Here is a 21,896-nt window from a genome sequence, read left to right as displayed (position 1 = left end):
ATTGTTAGTGCCAGACAGAATAGTTTCAGTATTTCTGCAACTGCCAATCTCTTGGGATTTTTATGCACAGTCTATAGAGTTCATTTAGAATGTTGTGAAAAAACAAAAATGTTCAGTGAGTAGCAGTTCTGCAAACTGAAATGCTTTGTTAATAAGAAAGAGTAGAATAAAATGGCCAGACTGTTTCAAACTGACAGAATAGCTATGGTAACTCAGATAACCACTCTCAGAATGCAGAATTCATCAAACTTTCAAAGGTGGATGTGCTGTAACAGTAGAAGATTACACTGGGTTACACTCATTCAAGAACTGATAGTGGGCAAATGCTCACCAAAACTGGACTGTTGCTAATTGGAAAAATTCAGGTATCTCTGATGAATCATAGAATGTAGAAAATTGCAACATGCTACAAATGGCGAAAAGGAACGTCAATTATAAATACAAGATGGGAGAGGCTGGCATCAAGGGGTACTGTGTAAGTTGACATAAAATGTTATATCATCTCTTATATATATTTCTCTTCAGGTTTGTCCTGCTTCCTCTTCAAAACCAGTCCCCCCCACACGGCATTTCTCAATTCCTATTGGTTCATCCTGCTTCCTCTTCAAAACCGGTTCCCACCACACGCAGCCCACATGGCATTTCTCGATTCCTATTCCTCCTTTTTTAAACCATTACACACACTGCCTTTGGCCTCCCATACACCCCCACACCGTTTTTCTCGATTCCTATTCCTGCTTCGAACTATCATGTTCCCCATTCCTATCTCATGACCCCATTGGTGTCACGCCACCACCCTATATCTAGCCTGACTGCGTGACCTTTCAATTCGGCCATGTGTGTGCCTAGGAGTCTTTTCCGTCACAGACATATAATTATAAGACGCCGCATGATCAGCAGTATCGTACTTCAACGCCATTAGTCCAAACTTGCTGAGGAATAGCAGTTAGATGATTAAAAGAGAGACTGTGCATAAAGGTCACACACTCGCCTTTCCAATGATCACTAGCCGACCCAGTAGGCATAATTTTGCCAGCAACGGAGGACATTGTGTGTGTATAAAAACTATGAAGAGAAACAACACTACCACTCGTAACATGAAGTGTGACCAAACAAACATAGAAAGGTCACTGAAAATCCTTTCCATGTCAGAAGAAAGCCAGAACCAGAAAAGGAACAAAGCATTGCTCATCTCGAACAATAAGCATTACTTTACTTACAAGAACAATTAACTGTAATTTAATGGATAGGACAAAGCAAGTTAATGTATTATGGTATAGGTGTCACTTTAAGGCAATCTTTTGATGGATATGTTCTGGCAATTTTGAATTTCTCATCCTATATCCAGTATAAAAGTCCAGAGCATCATCTCACACATGCATACACTTAAAGAGATCTCTGTGTGGGGTGTGGTAACTCAGCATAGACTACCTGTGAACAAATGAACGGCACAGTGTAAACATAAGAAATTTAACAAATATCCAAAAAACTTACCCATCTTGAACACATAAATTAAAAGATAATAACAGATAAGTTAATGTTCCTTATTCTAAAAGAGAAAAAAATACATCTAAGCTAATTTTATATTTTGTGGTGTTTGTTATGGTCTTTCATCTAGATATCTCTATAGTACCATATATTTGATAAGGTGTGGTAACTTTGTGTGGTCTGTCTTGCTGCCCCAGATGGCTGGTAAGACAAGCACCTCTATGCTTTTTCAATGTATTTGCACTCCTTTCACCAGCACATAGAACCTGGGAGCCAAGGAACAAGATCATGCTCAAGCAAAATTATGAAATATTGAAAACATGTGCACAAACCTATAACATGCATTCTAAATGGAAAGGTAGCTGCAACATTAGAACGCAGAGTCTTCAAAACTATTAAAGAACAAACAAATATTAACATTCATGCTTGAAATTGACAAACTAAATAATTTAAATGAACTGAATAAATTTATTATAATATAAACATTTTATTGCATTTATTCATTACAATACTATAATCTCAATTAAAAATATTAGTCCAAATGTTTGGGATGCTGCAATGTGGGATTAACAAGTCACATTTTACGGTTTCCAGGAGATTGATATTTTCGTTATACACTGTTGTGCCATTGTTTATTCTGATAAAGGCAACGGTGCGTTACACATCCCAAATTAGTATGTTTTATTTGGAATGGAACTAGGGAATCCATTCCCGGACATTTTTCATTCCCGGGAATAAAACTGCTGTAACACTTCAGTGGAGGCAGAGCATGCTTTCTCAGTGGCTGGTGTACTCTGCACGAAGGTGCGCTCTCGCATGGACAACTGCACGTTGAACACGTTGTGCTTTCAACACTCTTATTACCGCAACTAACTAGATCAGGGATGCCCAATACGTCGATCGCGATCGACCGGTAGATCGGATAGGTAGTGCAGGTAGATTGCGTTGCATAAATTTTTTTTTTTAATGTTAGTCTATCATATATCCTCCCTATGGCATTTGCCACTTGATTGACATACAGGGCAGCCAGTCTGAGATCTCTTTTCTTCTAACACACTGGTCATCCCACATGCACCCATACAATCAGATTGTGATTCAGACTACGAATGCCATGAATTTAATTACCCCGATCTACATGATGTCCTGCGGTGGGTTGGCACCCTGCCCGGGATTGGTTCCTGCCTTGTGCCCTGTGTTGGCTGGGATTCAGCGGGTTGGAAAATGGATGGATGGATACATGATGTCAAATAAACGAACCACACACCGGGGCGCAACGTAAAGAGGCTTCGACGCTGATGTCTGAGGTTCGATTCACGAGAGGGGATGCAGTGAGTGTGTTTCCCTGATGAGCCCAGAATTAGGGCGAAACATGTGTTGCGTACTCTTTGCATTATTTGACAGTAAAACTATGCAATATATATATATAATTTTTAATGTAGGTAGATCATTTCGACCTGGTCATTTTAAAAGTAGCTCACAAGCCAAAAAAGTGTGGGTACCCCTGAACTAGATACATGTACTTATATGACAGCATGAACTGCTTGTAGATAAGGTTAATCTTTTACTGGTGTCAACATATTGCAGTAGTTTTATTAAAAATAAGTGTTGGTCGTTCTAAAACCGTTCACATGTGAGATGCCTGTGCACTGTGTCATCCCTGGGAGCCCGGGATTCCCAGGAATGACATGCAGGATTCCCAAATTCCCGGGAATGGATAAACCCGTCCGGGAATGGATTCCCTAAATGGAACAGCCCAAACAAGTTGATGTTAACATTCTACTCATGTTGTGCTCACTAATGGGTTACACAAGAGACAGAGTAAGTTTCACACTTGTACATTTCACATGATCAGGTCAGGTCGGACATCATGCACTGGTACTGCACGTTGCCGCACCCAACACATGGCGAAATAGCTTGGGATCCTGGTTGGCAATCCCCAGGCAGTCCAGTCCCACCCTACAGAAAAGACCCTATACCTGCCACAGCTAGATGTTACGTGAGTGTCTCCTTGGCCTGGTCCAGCCACACGGGTCCTCAACAATGAGGATCCCGCGAGCCTGATCACCTTCGGGGAATCGTGACACATGGCCATAGTGCCGTAATTGACGCTCCCTTACAATGCAGGTAATGTGCCTCATTCGGGACTCCATGAGGAACCGCTCATTCAACACAAATTTAAACCAGCAGTACCCAAGGATTCTCCGAAGAGACACAGTACCAAAGAAGTACAGGTCACTGGATAGTGTCCATGTCTCGCAACCATACAGCAAAACAAGAAGCACGAGGACTCTAAAGATTTGGACCTCTGTCCTTTTGCATAGATATAGGAAGCGGCACACACCCCTTTCCAGTGACATCATGGCCACCCATGCTCTCCTAATACATCTACTGACTTCATAGGAAGAGTCACCAGAGACATGAATGTCATTGCAAAGGTAAATAAACCTCTTGAAAAGGTTGACACTCTGTCTGTAGACAGACACACTGCTGATGGCTGTGCCTAAGAGGTCATTAAAGGCTTGGATCTTGGTTTTTATCCAGGACACTCACAAGCCCAGACACTCAGACTCCTTGCTTAGTCTCTCGAAAGCTCCGATTAGAACATCCATTAACTCGGCGAAGATCACAGCATCATCTGCAAAGTCAAGATCAGTGAATCTTTCTTCACCAACAGATGCCCCAGAGTGGCTGGACACCACGACCTACTCCAACACCCAGTCCATGAAAGAACTGAACAGAGTAGGAGGAAGAACTCACCCCTGACAAACCTCAGAATCAACTGAGGAAAAACACAGAGGTTCTGCCTCCACTCTGAACAGCACTCACAGTACCAATGTACAGACCGGCCATGATATCCAGCAACCTTCAAGGCATCCCACATAGTATCAGGATGACCCACAGGGCAGCTTGATCAACAAAAACCAACAAAGGCTCCAAAGAAACTCTGCCGATATTTGGGTTTGCGCTCCATGAGAACCTTCAGTGTCAGGATGATGTCAATAGTAGACTTCTTAGGTGTAGGTAAGCAAGTGATCACGGATCCTATTGAGGATGAACCTACCAAGGAATTTACCCGGCACAGAGAGCAGTGTTATCCCCCTGTAGTTGCCACAATCCATGAAATCACCCTTCCCTTTCCAAATAGGGACGAAAAGTCCCGTTTTCCAGTCAGTTGGGATCCCTGTAGCCTTCCCTACCTTTAACTGGGTGGTTCATAATTAATTGAAGGATAAGCCTCAAGAACCATGGACACAAAGAAATCTAATGTCCTAGCCAGAGGATCAGCTTTAAACAGCTGCTCAAAGTAGCCAGCCCAGTGGGTCACAACTGCAGTGTCATCCATAAGGACCGATTTATCAGCCACCCTGACTGCAACTCCCCGAGGAACAAATTTGGTTGTGCGTAATGCATCGATTCTTCTGAGGTAAGCAGGACATAGATCTGTAGACCATAGATTGTTTGTAACTTACAGATTCCTCTAACAAATAGCTCCTTATCTGCCCTCAATGCTCCCACAGCTGTTCTCCTTAGTTCTTGGTACAGAACGGAGTTGCCATCAAGCCATGCGCTGAGGCTCCTCTCAATGATATTTAGAGTGCCCTGCAATATGAAACACCTCCTTCTGGAAACACCATTGTTTCACATGATCACATCTCTTAAATCATTTGTATAAAATAAACAGTAACTTGATTCAGATGTAAGGTTATGGCCACTTTTAATGGTTACTGACCACAGGGAAAGGTAGGTAAGTGAGAGATAACGCCAGACGGACAATTCAAATGAGATTTATTAAGCGTAAAATTCATGCTATGGTGGGCCTTTTTTACCACACAGCAAATACAACAGAAAGCAAAGGAAAAATGCTACCAGGCACGTATCTTTGGTGCTTAATTACATGCAAGTGTTACTTATGGTAGAATGAGTTAAAAGGTTTGCATTCATTTTCATTTTAAGATTGACATGGCACTTGTGTAACTTTTGGCAGAACTGTGAAAAAGTAAAATGAAATCCACTGTACTAAACGGTTGTGTGTCATTTACAGTATATATGTATACGCTACTAGCACTTGTTGGGGCAATACAAACAATCGCTACAGACATTACAAGATTGTACAACCCACCCCCAACCTTCTCCCACTACCTTCCCTCACTTTGTCTGTAATGCAGCAAATGCCATCATTAAACAAAGCTAAGTTATTTTTCCTATGTGATTTCTTACCGCTGTATTACTAAGGGAGGGGTATCACCTTTTTATATTATATCTATATATATTCAGGTTATGTAACACGCCGCAATTATATAAGAACTCATTCCAACAAGGGAGCTAACACTCTCTGAAGGATACACTGGGAAAGAACCAATTACTTGTGAGATACAGTAGGAAAGCACTTACTAATATTAATTGCAATTATTTCCTGTGGGTTGCTGATATGCTTAAACAAGTGTCTGACATTTATTAAGCCTTTTATACTACTTTTAAGATAAATGCTGTATTTTAATGTAGACAGTATATTAAAACAATGTATTTGCAATAACTATATTACCTCTAAATAACTATGTGATCCCAAAGTCTTATTTTTTTCCACATTCCCCACTTTGGAACTTTTTAAAAGACCCACTAAAACTCTAAGGTCCAGTATGCTACTTTAACTCTGTCTATTTCCAATTTATACAAATCATGTGTGTATCAGAGACTAAATATATCCCCTCTTATTGACATTTTTGTCAATTTTGCTATTTTTAATTTTTAACTTCCAGTGAAACTTGTGAGGCCTTCACTATATTTTTTAATCACAAAATCAATGATATTTGAAATAACATCGTACACCCCACCCCCAATACTGATCCTATTAAATCCCAGTATTCCATTTCAAGTGAATTAAATTCTTTCACCAACCTCAACCAAAGGTTCTCAACTGGTTCTCAACCGAAACCCTCCTCCTGCATCCTTGACAATATCAAGAAGTTTTTTCAAAGAAGTATCTGACATGCTAATTGATAGTGTGCTTGACATAGGAAACTCATCATTAGATACGGAGGTCTTCCCAGACTATCCTAAAACTGCTGTTGTTAAACCCCTGATCAAGAAAGAAAATCTAGACTCCTCTGTTTTTGTCAATTTCCTAATTAAGAAACCTCTTACTTCTTACTTAACAGATATAAAACTCTTTGTTAGTTGTGGTTATTATACTTCAGAGACAAATGATATTCTATATGGTGTTCCACAAATGTCTATCCTAGATCCTCTGCTCTTTTCCATCTACATGCTTCTATTAAGTTAGATTATCTCAAGCCATAACGTAAGCTACCACAGCTATGCTGATAACACACACCTGTATTTATCGATAGTGCCTGATGACCACAACTCTCTTGGTTCACTAACCCAATATCTTACTTGTGTATCTGAGTAGTAGTAGTAATTTTCTCAAACTAAATAAGGAGAAAACAGAAATCTTAGCGATGGGCAATTAATATTGTGAGGGTATCAGAAATAAACTTGATCCATTGGGCGGAAAAGTCAAGACAGAGGTAAAGAATTAAGGGGTAATTATTGACTCTGACCTGAATTTTAAATCACAAAGAGCAAAGAGTTAGATCCCATATAACTTTGAAAGATGCTGAAAAATTAGTTCACACTTTTGTTTTTAGTTTACTGTAACAGACTGCTCTCAGGACTACCCAGAAAAGACATCAATCGTTTACAACTAGTGCAGAATGCAGCTGCCAGAATCTTAACTCCAGACATCTCTCCAGTTTTCATGTCACTGCTCTGGTTACCTGTGCCATTTAGAATTGACTGTAAAATACTGCTTATGGTTTACAAAGCCTTAAATAATCTTCATCCTATATTTCAGAATGCCTTTCACTTTACACTCCAAACTATAACCTTAGATCTTCAAGTGAGTGTTTGCCTATAATTCCAAGAGTTAAACTTAAAAGAAATGGTGAGGCAGTCTTTTGCTGTTATGCATCTAAAATCTGGAATAGCTTACCAACAGAAATTTGCCAGACTGATATGGTGGAGCCCTTCAAAAAACTGCTAAAAACCCATTATTTTAACATGACTTTCTCATAGCTACATTTTAGTATAACCCTGATATACCGTATATGCATTGAATTATCATTTTTATCATGGCTCCACAATCCATACTAACCCCTACTTCTCTGCTGTTCGTTTTCTGTTTTTCTGCAGTGGCAATCTGCGCCACCAACACCTGATCAAGACACCATGCAGTTCCTGCATTGATGGACTGGCCAGACGTCCACATGACCATCATTATCAAATTATTTCACACGAAGCCTGAAAGCCATGAGGACTGATTTAGATCATTTATGTTAGGTAGAATGCCCGATGGGGGCTGGGCAGTCTCGTGGCCTCTGAACCCCTGTAGATTTTTTTTTTTTATCTCCAGCTCTCTGGAGTGTTTTTTTTTGTTTTGTTTTTTCTCCCGGCCATCAGACCTTACTTTATTCTTTGTTATTTAGTATTGCATAATCTTATTTTTATATTTTTATTTATTATAAACTGTTCTTTCTTCATCTTGTAAAGCACTTTCAGCTACATCATTTGTATGAAAATGTGCTATATAAATAAATATTTATAGGAAAGGTGAAGCATGAGGATGAACATGTCTCCTTTTACTTTAAATGTATTTTAATTTACTAAAAGAACCTTCCTTTAAAGCATTGCCATTACTCAAAACGAAGATGGTGTACACACTTTAAAACTTGGAGACTTTATCATTGCACCTAATTATATCATTTGCTGTTTGAATTCAGAGCATATATATTTATGCATACTTTTATCAATTGGTTCAAACACATATAGCACCTTTCAAACAACAACACATATTTTCACACATTATCTTTAACCAAGCATACTCTCAGATTCGTTTAAACTTCTTTTAATGTAGTTCAGTCAGAGAGATCCCACATAAGGCATAACATACTCAAAATCATTTAAAACGGTCTTTAACGAATTTAAAGTCATTCAAGTTTTATAATTATGATTTTAGCATTCACTATTTAAAGCATTTACATTTACTTTATTTTAATTTGCTACACATTAAGACGTCTATTTACTTATTTCCTACTGCCGGCCAAGAGTGCTAATCACTGTACCACCAAACCACTCCTTCTTAGTAGTCCTTAAATTATGATGTTCAAACTACTTGAAACAATATCAATATCCTCTATATTCACATGAAGCATTCCTCACTCTTGAAAACTTTTTAATTAGTTGGCTGACAAACACATACATATACATACCAGTATCATTTTTTTTCTTGAAAGAAACTCCTTAAAATTTTGTAATTATCAAAAGATCATTATTTCCTTAAAACTTGATCCAGGTTTGAAGGAAAGATGTTTTTCATGTTTACAAACATTTTTATAAGCAAAAGTGGAGACATTTTCATTTTACCACATTGAACACATTCAAAACTTAGTGTATTTCAGACAAAAAAATCACATTCACGCATCATTTCTTAGGTATAATAAAACATTTCAGACACATTTAGCATTCTTTTAACATGTTTAATCACTCATAAAATTTTCCTCAAGCATTTTGCCTTATAAAACTAAAGCAGTTTTTACACCTTTCATTCTTTTCAAATATACTCCGAGTCTCTCACTTGCACAACTTTGCAGCACATTCAGTTCTGCTTAAGTGATACTATATACTTATTTAATATACAAAACTAAACTAAAGACTAATTCAGTTTTCCACATACTGTACATCCTACTGAGACTTCTTGCCAAACCCAGAGTGAGACCATAGTAGTGCCAGCACCATTTATACTCACTGTCACTCTCCATTGCATCCCAGTGTATCTCTGACACAGCATAAGCTCTCTCTTAGGCAGACAAAAGCTTATATCTTTACAATTACACTGTAATCTTACTCCTAAATCTCTTCCAAAACTACACTATTCTTATAAGTGACCTATTAATTACATCAAATTGCACTTGTTTACATTTTTTCTTGTTAATCTAAACAAAATACAGGACAGCCTCTGATGATGCATACCCCCAATCACTGCTGTGAGCCTTATACCCAAAGGCAGGTCAGGTTATAGGTTCAATAGTTGCATCCACCGGAGTCTTGAGTCCCACACAGATGGGAATGGGCTGGCCCCACCAGCGGTAGCTAATTCATCTGCCTCCCTTCTCTCGAGATTCCCAATTTGCTGCGTGCCCTTTACCAGCAAGAATCAAACAACTCATCGTTCATGCATCAAAAAATGTAGAAATTAAATTAGCAATATTTTAAAACAAAAAATCTTGTCTTCAACTAGGACCATTTTGAGTCAGAAACCAGAAAGGAGGATGGTTTTGTCCATGGCATCCTTTACAGAAGAGGGAGCATTCCTGTCACAGTAATATACTAAGGAACAGTGCCCTGGGCAGAGGATGTCAGCAAACAGTCCAAGAATAAGACCAGAAGTCTATATATATAATCAACTGAATTTACATACAGTAACAGTGCTGATTTAAATGCATACAAATCACTTGACATTTTACTCTAATTGGTTCATTGGTTTACATGCCCATCATCTGATTGTTTCATTAGCTTACCTACCCAAATAACACATTGTAACAAGATGAGACTTCAGACATGGGAAGGGTTTGGGGCAGCCACCTGTATAATATGTTCCTGGCTGCAAAAGTAAAGAATTGTAAGACCAGAGTAGTTTACAAGACTGAGTCCAAAACAGAACTGAATTCCAGAGAAAGGGAGTGAGGCTTGATAGGAGGTCTGAGGGAAGTGATGTTGTCCTTGGGGCCAGGACCGGAAGTGACGTGTCCTAAGTTGAGGCAGTGGTTTCTGGTGGGATTTCCCGGGAAAGGTCTGCAGGGGACTTAGAAAGACAGTTAGTCTATCCTGCCGCATACTGGACAGATGTGTTACCATTATTCTTTAAGCCCTTCAGCTGCCTCCTATTCGCACATGTGTAACAACATTTAAATAAAAGTTACCTTTCTACTATATTCTTGATCATTACAATACTTACTTGAGTTCCTATATGAGTGACATCTGTCAAGTCTTACTGGGCACATTATATACTGGGACAGTCAGCCAAGTTCTTGAACCATCACCCAGGGCCTTCTTATTCTTTGTTGTTCACTTGACCTTAATCTGGTTTCCTGATATGCTTAAACATGTTTCTGACATTTATTAGCTCTTTTATACTACTTTGAAAATAGATTTTAATGTGAAAAGCATACTAAAACACTTTATGCACAATAAGTATATTACCCCTATATGACTATGTGACACCCGAAGTCTTATTTTTCTTCCGCAGTTACTCACCAGAACTTATTAATTAGGTGGAGCAGGGCACACAGTTCTTAAAACACTGCATCTGCATGGTGGGTGGTGTGCAAATCCCACTCCCACAGGATGCTGAAGCTAAGGTGTCGCTTTCAAATAAAATCACCTTTGATAAGAATTCTTTTCTCATGTGCCTGTAGTTCAACTCAATGTCTCCTATAAATGTCCCAGGTACAGATACTTTCACTGCGAGTTATAAAAACCGAACCACTTCAGCAGTATCTATTCTCATCACAACAGGGGGACTTTATCTTTTCCATGCCATATGCTTTATAATCTCAGAATTTGAGGGTTGCCAAATTTTGCAAATTGTAGACTCCTGGCTACAGAGATTTCTAGTCTTATTCAGAGGCCTGGATTGCATTATTGGCTTTGCCCACAAGCAGACAATCAGCCCTGACATTGCCCCAGTACTTCAGCCCATCTGTCACATTCCGCAGGTAATGCAATAGGAGGTTTCTGCAGAGTTTAGTAAGGTTGCAGGATGCTGGCCTCTTCAAGCAAGTTGACGGTTCACCCTGAATATCAAACCTTGTTATCATACAGAAAAAGAGCTGCAAATGTGGATTTGAGGAAAGTTAATAAGACTATAATCCTGGATAAATATCCATTTACGACACAATTACAGGGCTCAGTCCTTTTCACCAAATTGGACCTTGCTCACGGTTATTAACAAGTGCCATTACATTCTACCTGACTGCTTTCATCGCTCACTTTTCTGATTCATACAAATGACTTATGCATCACATCACTATTACTGGCAATACATTCCTGGTGCTTCCAGATATGTAGATTACATTGTGGTACATGGCTCAACTCAAGAACAACATGATGTTCATTTGCAGCAGATGCTGCACCAGGTGGAGCAAAATCAGGCCACCTTAAGTACTGAAATGTGTATTTTTAGTTCTCCAGAAATTTACTTTGTTGATCACAAACTTATTGCACACACAATGGAATCCAGCCCTTGCTGTCCAATATGGATATGATACTAGTCTTGCCAGAGCTTAAATCAATTACCAAGTTGGCTTCATTTTTGGGTACGACAAATTATTACCTTCATTTCTACCACATTATGCGGACATGGCAGCTCCACTGAGGGCCCATTTTTAAAAGGATGCTACTTGGGTTTGGACTGTCACTTGTACACAGTCAATTCACAATATCAAACGTCAGTTCACAAGGCCACTGACACTGGCTCATTTCAGCCTTGCTGACCCTACTATGGTCACATGTGATGCCTCAGCTGTAGCACCTAATGCTGTTAAATTCCAGACAGCTGATGGTGTTGCACACCTAATTGTTTTTGCCTACCATACCCATACAGAAGCTGTGCAACATTACTTTGGTGGGGTACTGGCTTGCCTGTAGGCCTCTGAACATTGGCATATTTATCTTTATGGACAGTATTTTACCTTGCGCACTGACCACCAGGCATTAACACTCTTCTGGGTGTTTTTTCAGGTCACAAGCCAATCCGGCTCCACCAGTGGGCAGATCGGTTAAATCAGTTCAACTTCAAACTCCAGTTAACACCTGGCTCTGAAAATACAGTTGCTGATTTGCTCTCTAGAGCCGTTTCCTTATCCCTGCCTATGTGTTCGGTCTCAGAGGGGGAGGGTGCCTGGATTCATATGCTGCAGAAACCACTTAGTAGCATAGTTAAAATGGAGGAACTTCGTGAAGCCTCCCATGATGGTGAACTGCACTGTCTGTTGGAAGGATTGCCAAAAGCTGTGGGGCTAGAGCTTCTTACCGGGTGTGTGATGATCTCTGTTGTTGGGAAAAGGTATTAAACATTAGCAAGGGGTCACCAAAACCTAATCCCTAAATCTCTCCAGGCAAGAGTGCCTTGCCAATCCAATGCAGGCCATCTGGGGATTGTGAAGGTAAAACAATGCTGCAGGGAGACAGCCAGGAAGCCAAATATTGACCATGATGTGGAACTGCTAGTGAAGGAATGTTCCACGTGTTTATTACGTGGCAAGGCATTGAGACAGACACCAGCTCTTTTGAGACCTGTGGCATGGCTGGTATCATCTTGGGAGCACTTAGAAATATATATTTAGGGATCTAAATGGGGAACTGGCTCATGCAATGCATTTTTTGGTTGTGCATGACTTGTATTCAAAATACCCTGAGGACACCATGCTAAGCTCTACCATGACACAATCCATCATATACACTCTAAACCACCTGTTTAGTCAATGGGGTTTGCAAAATGTTATTATGACAGAAAGAACTGTTTTATAACATATCAGATAAGCATTGTTACACACAGAAGCTAATTGTGTGTGTGTGATGGGTGGAAAGCCTGAACCGAAGACTGAAAAAGTGCATCAAAGCATACATAATGGAAGGAAGGAGTTTTGATGATGCTCTCCACTAGGAGTGTGCTATATGTATCGTCTATCATAATATCTTAATTGTTGTTTTAAAGATGTGTGAGCTGAAATTATTTACTATGTCACTCACTTTGCAAAAAACAATCAAAACCACGCCTTGAGAGTTCACTCATTCACTTCATGTAATTTAATAGGATAGACTAAAGCAAGTGTAGAGGCATGCACAGTCAGCAAGTTAAGCTAGCAAAGCTGTCTAAAAAATTAGTGAGCAAACTGCACACAGGGATAAAAAAGACTAATTTTATCATTATTAAAAATGATAATTAGGTTTGTCATTTTTAATAATGATCATTATATTTAATTGCAACACATAAAGGCAGCTTGGTTTTGAAAAGTTGGCAATCTGCAAACTATTTCAGAAATAACTTAACATTAAAGACAGCTTGACATCTAACTTGTTTCACCATCTGCAAAGTAAATTGATCTAGTACTGAGCCTTGTTGTGTCATAAAAAAAATTAATAATAATTCATTTAAATTAATTATTAATCCATTTGAACAAATTGAACAACTTGTTTTTATTTCTGTAAGAAATATTTGCCTATCAGGTGCATTTTATTTTGCAAGCAATCTTGACTGGGGGTCCTCAATTCCAAAGTATTTTTTTTTCATTATTTAAAACACTGTTACTGATCACCACCTACTCACCCCACTGCGATGACACAAGTGACAAGGTGTCGATTTGAACACAGATGCATAAGAAAATACTTCCTTATTAGGAGTCACAAGTAGTTAAAACACAGTCACTTAATTATCAATATTTTTTATTAAAGTGATCATGCAACATTCAGACCATACAGCCCAACAATGTCTTCCACACATTGCCTCAAGCTCATTTAACCACAATCATGAGTTAAGGAGTTAAAGCTGTCTCCAATATACAGGTAGTAAAATACAGATTTTTTTTTCAGCCACACTCCCCCAGGTTTTATCCTGCTCACTTCAGGTCCTGACAAAATGTCCATCCCACTTCTACCCGCTCCTTTTTTCTTGTAGCCGCCTAAGGTTCCATTCCATTCCTGACCTCATTCCCAATTTCCATTTTAACTGAAGGAAGCTGATAGCCTAAGTGGAGTATTAAAACAGCAGAATCAACAAGTGTTAAAAAAGTAATATAAAAAAAAACCTGTTTAGAATTTTTTTTCACAATACAATCCGATATAAATTACTGATATATGTTTTCAAAAAAATACTAATTAAGATAGATAAAGGGTGACCAGACATTGTTCCTTCCAAAAAGGTCCTCTTTTTGATACTTAAATTTCTGGTCTGGCTGATATTTAAAAAAAATCCAAAAAACTGCCCAGGATTTTCTCTTGACCGTTACTTACACTGTGTAAACAAACAGCACAGCTAGAGAATTTGTCCAATCCATGCGTGACATGTATGTGTTTTGCAGTCAGTATAACTTGTCTGTGGTGCAGGTTTAGTTTGAAGAAGAACACACAATGCTGTTTGGACTGGGCACACACACATCAACTAATTAATACAGAAGATAATAATATATACCCACGTATTCGACTAGGACACAGCTAGTAGAAAGCCAAAATCTGCAATTAGGGGAGCTACCATGTGCAGCTTGAAGTTCATGTTTGCTGTGATGAGTACAAAATGTTTTTTCAGAAGAGAAATCAGAAAAAGTGACAGACCATTTGGTAATGGCCGAACGCTTACTCAGCCGGCAACTACACTTCCAAGACCTGTGGTCTGGATAAATTACTGAGGCTAATCTATGAATAACAAACCGTACCTCTAACAAACAAAATTTTCCCCACAATCGATGGTTTAAACATAAGAACACAAAAGCAGATATGTAAAAATAAGTGGATAAATATACTAAATGAAACAATAACAAAAAATGCAACTTTCACATGTACAAAATAAGTATATATATAGATATGTATAAACCTCCACCAAAGCAACAACGTGACAACACCATATCTACAATAACAAACCCTCCCTTGTCCCAATAACATATAACAAATGCAAAACACAAATAACAATGAATAAATACGGAAAATGTCAATGATAGTGAACTTGAGTCCAAGTATACAACTGTCCTGAATACGGATGACTGGTCAACAGATAAGTGATGTGTTTGAATTTCCCGGAAAAAAATGGAACAACCTCACCGTGAATCCTCGGCGTGTGGTGAACAATGTAGTCCAACCCCAGGGTCTCTGGCGATGATTGAATTGAAATAAGTCCGGTGGAATGAAAAACAAACTGGTATCAAAAGCGCGATGTGGAAAACAGCAGATAAAGTTGGTTCGTTGTCGTAAAAATGTAATCTCCATCTTTCTCCTTCTCCCACTGTTCCCTTTTGATTGTTTATATAGTAATGAGCCAGCTGTAGTTGACTGATTGTAAACAGGTGCTTTCCATCTTGGGGCAGCGGTCTCTCTCCATCATCCATCCCCCCTGTATTTGAGGGGATGACATTCACTGACGCACACATTATAAACAGCAAACTTGATGATGGAAACAAAATGCACTCAGTACAAACATTGAAAACACTATTGCTATGTAGCCCTGCTACAATTTGGTGACACTCTCTCTTTTTTTTACATCAAAAAGTTCCAAAAACACAAAAAGGAATCCTGCTAGGTTACAATGTATGCAGTGGTCTTCATTTCTACTTCAAGTGTTGTTAGTACACCAAAAATAATTGATTTTAAAACAGTAGCTTTTGGGAATTTTCCTTTTTTGTTATTACAGAAGAGAAATAGTAAACTGTGCAATGACTTGCAAGGTTTCTAAGCAGTTGAATATAAACTAGGACATTTAAAATAAAGAAATTGATTTTAAAAATGACTAAAGATTTATTGCTAATGAAGGAATGCATCAAATTTCGATTATGTCTCTGCCCCAGTCCTCTTGTATGAAAAACAAAATCTGATGAACCTAATATACACAGAAAGATACGCATGAGAGTTTAGTTTGCTACTTATTCAAATTTTCCATTCCAATAATTTACCAACTTCAGCCTTATAAAATATGTGTTGGTTGAGCATGTCACTAAGACATGTCACTAAGACAAACATACATACTATTCTCCCCCACACCTGCAAGATGTAAGGTGACCACAGCACAACAAAACACCATTAACCTTGAACACACAAAGGTAAGTTAACACAGATACAACAGAAAGGGTTAAAAAAAAATCTCAACAGTACTCCTACCAGTAATCGTATCATGCATATGTTTCCTCGGTTACCAAGTGCAACTTGCCCAAATCTTTTATGATAGAGCTGAATAATAAGGCTCAGATAAGCCTGCTGCCTCATTTTAAGAAAGCCTTACTTACTAAGGATGCTTCGTAGAATACTTCAGATGACTTAACTATACGCATGAACACAATTAGTTTGTCTCATACCTCTCTACTCCATCTTGTAGATGGAAAAGTAACAGCATTTCAGGCCAATAAAAGACCACAGCTGTGGCACACTGGGAGATGAGATACTTATACCACATACTCTCATACTCTGGCACTGCATACATGTACAGTGCCTGGGACAAAGAAACATTATTCATTGATTTATCCCTTTGCTCCACAGTTTAAATATGCAAATCAAACAATTCAGACATGATTAAAGTAAACATTGCAGACTTTCATTTAAGGGTATTTGCGTACATTTCAGTCACAACATGTAGAAAATACAACGCTTTTTATACACGGTCCCCCACATTTCAGCACATCATAATGCAGAGTGTACTGTTAGTATGACGTATTTAAGGTACGTTTTTAACTTAATCAGCTTGGTGTATGTGAATCTAGTTTAGAAAGCAGTACAACTGATTGTTTAAGCATAACATTTATTGCAACAATAATAAATTATTCAACAAAGAATATAAGACATTTTATACTGATAAAGTGATTATTCTTGGACAGCCCTAGATAATGCAACACAAAGTGTAAAATATACATATATATATCAGAAATACACCACTCTAGATATCATTGAAACATATGTAACATATTATAAGCACCCTCTGCTAAACTAACTAATCCGCTCCAACCATTATATTAAAAAAATTCAAATCAACACTTATCATTTCATTTTCTACTTACAACATGAAGTCCTGCTCCCAGGATGGCTGGTGACCACGAACAGTGATAGTTGTACTTTTGACATTTTGTACCTTCAAGATCACGTAACAGTGGAATTTATCTGGAAAGGATATTACATGCTTTTAGGAAAATCACTCAGACAGCATCAAGATTATTAAAAAAAACTGCAACATCATTACAAAACATTAAATGTCAGCTTATAAGAGACTGAAAAGAATATGGAAGAGGTGAAAAATATATACATATTATATATTCAATTAAGTACAAACCACATATACTGTACAAGTGTATATACATTATATGTACACAAACACACATACATATATATTCATATTTACAAGCTGTTTTATCTCGCTTCACTCTGAAGAGTAATAAAATAAATAAATAAAATGCATCTTATATGTGTAAAATACAAAAAAAGCAGGTCTGACACTTCTGACCTTTTTAGCAGAAATGCATGTTTTATTAAGTATTATTTGGCATCTAACAAATGTGAACAACAAGAATTCTAGAAGTTAAAGGCGGTTTATATTGTACTTAACGTGTCAGCATGGAGAAAATGATATCAGACAAACATGCACACCCCAGCACATTGCTGCCACGCTCTGGGTTTTTGCCAAAAGCCACACAAGGGAAGCAGAAATTATTTATTCTGCATAAAGCATTTAAAACACCAAATAACTTATTTGTTTACTACTTAATAGATTAAACAATGTGTATGCTTAGTTGCAGTACAACAGTAAATAAATTGATGCCATCCAGATTCAAATACTAGGGTAACACTTTAGTGTAGGTACTGCAAAAATGAACATATTACTCATTTACTCTTTATGTAAAAAAAACTTAATAAAAGGATCTTTAGTCTTATTTATGCTTATAAACTATAAGTAATTTCCTTATTTGTTTCTGTGCAATGTGGTATTTGATATGCTAGTAAAATTAGTTATGAATATGAAGAATTCACAAGTCTTATAATGAAGTATGCAATATCAAGAAACATTTGTTACACTTAAGCCACTTCTGACCATTCAAAAGTACATTTATTTTAGGTGGCCATCTTGCACAGATGCATAAGCTCTTTACTGATGCTTTGTGACAGTTATTAACACCAAAAGAAGCCTTTGTTAAGGTCCTGTTACAAAAGACTAAATAAGTAATAGATGTATTTTTGCAGTACCTAAACTAAAGTACAGTAATCCCTCGCTATATCGCGCTTCGACTTTTGCAGCTTCACTCTATTGCGGATTTTAAATGTAAGCATATCTAAATATATAACGCGGATTTTTCGATGCTTCGCAGGATCTGCGGACAATGGGTTTTTTTACTTCTTGTACATGCTTCCTCAGTTGGTTTGCCCAGTTGATTTCATACAAGGGACGCTATTGGCGGATGGCTGAGAAGCTAACCAATCAGAGCACGCAGTTAAGTTCCTGTGTGCTGAATGGCTCAGCGAAGCAGCGCCGGATTCGATTCCGCAGCGTTAACCAGGAAGTCTTGTCTCACTCATTCAGCATCAACGTGTTTTGCTGTGAAAAGAGTTAACTTTTGTGCTTTTTGTGTTTATCTTTGTGCATAGTCAAGCCCTTCATTATGGCTCCAAAACCATCTGCTCCTGCTACTGCTTCAGGGGTCGTGCCCAAGCGCCAACGGAAGATGTTAATGATTGCCCAAAAGGTAAACGTTTTGAATATTTTGAAGGAAAGGAAAAGCTACACCGCTGTGGGACGCCATTACGGCATCAATGAGGCTACGATTCTTTTAATTTAAAAAGTAGGAAAGGAATATAAGATCTACAGCCGCAGTGTCCTTTTAACCAGGGTGCAAAACGAGTTGTAAGTGGATGTAATAAGGCAGTAGTCTGGATGGAATCTGTTTTAGGGATTTGGATTGAAGACTGCTGGAAGAAGAACAACGGCGGTGCTACACAGTCGCCTGAAGAGGCTCCTTTAGCAGAGCTGTAACGCTCTCCTTTGTTGTGCAGTAAAACTAAACTCATCGTTATCGGACAAGTCATTGTGTCATTGTTGGTGAGTAACCATAATTAATTTTCTACTTACAGTACTTAGTACATGTACGTACGTTTAGTGTCACTGTACACACATTTACTGTATACAATTTTTCTTGCATTGTACGTATTTATTGCTGGTGGCCTGTCTATCGTAATGGCTGTAACATATGTGATATCGGTGACACTCGATATCTTTAAAATAATATTTAGGTTTTACTGCATATAAATAGTGTGTTTACATACATAATTTCAATGAATCTTACCTAATATCTAAGAGAATACAAAAGGTTTACGCTGTATAACTGTGCAATAAATGTTTACAAGTGTGTGGGAGAGTTTATAAGGGCTTAAAATATATAAAAATAACCATACAAACATATGGTTTCTACTTCGAGGATTTTCACCAATCGCGGGGGGGTCTGGAACGCAACCCCCGCGATCGAAGAGGGATTACTGTATTATACATTACTATGATAAAGTATTTTGTAGACATTTTCATTTGATAATGGGGCAAAAATAATAGGAAAAAATCAAAGGCAGAACACTTTTAAACAACAAGAGCATGAAATGCAGTGCTATGAACAGCTGACAGGTGCTCTCTTCATCCCTTTTCAGGACTGGTGGGAAATTTAAGTAACTTTGACGGCAAGCATTCTTTGAAATTTTTCTGGATGCAGGCTCAGAATATGGGATTCTGATGTGATTTCAAGAGTCATAACAGCAGATTTTTAGATAGTTTACAAATAGCAAAGCATTGATAAACAGGTAAGTATTCAAAGTCAGTTAATTGTTAAGAGTGTTACATACCCTACAGCATAGATCAGATGTGTATTTGGGATGCAGCGAACCTGCAGAATCTGAGAACCTGTAACAGCAGGTTTTACCTCTCCTTACCTTAATGGACACATTTCTACCTAGTTGCTTTCTTGTGACAGAGATTATTGCATGGCTGTGTGTGTGGTCAGTTGCATTTGGCGACACAAGCTGTTTTTGCTGAGGGATTGTCTAGTGTCACCTCTCATCCCACAGACAAATACTCCCCATGATAACATCAAATGGAACACCAAGGACACCAGGGATTACAAACAGCTTACTACCGCTCCAGTTAAACAGCCAGCTTCAAGCTGCTTATCTGTGACTCAGTTCATTGCACTGTGTTGCCAGCTACATTCAGTGACATGTGATGAACAAAAGCACAAAATAAGTAAAGACGGTGACCAAGTCTGTGGTGTGCAGTACTATTCATCATCATTAGTGATGGCAGCTACATTTTATTCAGCATTAAAACTAGTTTGCTTTTTCAAAAGTTAAAATTTATAAATTACTAGATGAACGTAATTGAAATTTAGCTACAAAGAAAAATCTGAGGCTCCCCAATCTCTTGTCAGCCTTTCAGAAGCAATTGTCAGCCCCTGTCTTCCAAATGTTAGAATAAGTCATTTTCAATTTCAAATTGAAACTCACAATAAATATGGCTTTAATTACACTTCTTTTAAAACAGGATAAGGACTATATTAATTATTCGAATTACAAGCCACTGTTAACTGGAGCAAATCCTCTCCATTATCCTTTTGTTATCCCTTATCATACCTTGGACAGATTCGTTAAGACATCAGGGGTTTGGACAACTTTACATCCCTCCAGGATCTAACAGCTAAAAACTTCAATCATGTCTATAAGGAAGTTAAACATTTTGTTTCTTCCGGGCCACATCTTCTTTTGTCCTTTCATGCAAAACTTTTCAATTATAGAGATGAACGTCTATCCCCATTTTAATTTTGCTTATTCCATGATACCCCTTTCTATCCCATCTAGATACTGTTATGAGGTTCATCATCACCGTTCCACTGCCAGTTTGACTGTACATCAAGTGTCAGACATTGTGCACGTAAAATATATTATCCACATTTTTAAGGAATGGCAAACATTCCTTAGTCAGACACTTCATAAAGATTCTCAAAAAGGTGGGATGAAGAGGTCATCATGGCATTCAACAGAAATCACTTATACTGTTCCTTAATCTCTTTCCACTAGCCAATTTATTTCCAATAAGATACAATCATCGCCCTGCAGTGGGCTAGCGCCCTGCCTGGGATTTGTTTCTTGCCTTGTACACTGTGTTGGCTGGGATTGGCTCCAGCAGACCCCCCATGACCCTGTAGTTAGGATATAGCGGAATGGATAATGGATGGATGGATAAAACCATTGGCCACTGTGTTTGGTGCATTGTGTTCTATGCCTTTAATGTTTGCTGAAGAGCTGAAAAATACGTGGGCATATATCTGAGGTGACATAATTTCACTCTATTATTTCACTACTATCCTTCTAATATTGAAGGCCAGCCCACCTCTTCTCAATATGGGCTCTTCAGTGTATTCACACACTCTGCGATGTCTTTGGTGAAGGAGTGATTAAGATTCAACAAAACATTGTGCTGTCAGGAGGAGAAAGAAAGGGGCACCTAGAAAAGTGAAATTGTCCCCCGACAGAGACAAGTATTAAGAGTAATAAAAAAAAAAAAATTAGACATTTTACAATAACATCTTTATGTATGGACATTGATCTGAATCATTCTGGTTGAACAATTCTAT

The 21,896-nt window shown here is 38.1% G+C and overlaps 1 protein-coding gene across 1 annotated transcript in view; it reads right to left on the bottom strand.

Annotated features, from left to right (window-relative positions):
* LOC120532052 (protein unc-13 homolog B-like) overlaps positions 1 to 21,896 on the bottom strand; it is an 812,076-nt gene that overhangs the window by 619,969 nt on the left and 170,211 nt on the right. Inside the window, exon 3 of the mRNA XM_039757963.1 lies at positions 17,298 to 17,397. Within this exon, the coding sequence (XP_039613897.1) occupies positions 17,298 to 17,397 (100 nt within the window). The remainder of the gene's footprint in view (positions 1 to 17,297; positions 17,398 to 21,896) is intronic.

Source organism: Polypterus senegalus, chromosome 7 (assembly GCF_016835505.1).
Source record: "Polypterus senegalus isolate Bchr_013 chromosome 7, ASM1683550v1, whole genome shotgun sequence".
In the NCBI taxonomy this organism is placed as follows: Eukaryota; Metazoa; Chordata; class Cladistia; order Polypteriformes; family Polypteridae; genus Polypterus; species Polypterus senegalus.
Note: the sequence above shows the minus strand (reverse complement) of the source record. Positions and strands in the feature narration are given on the sequence as shown.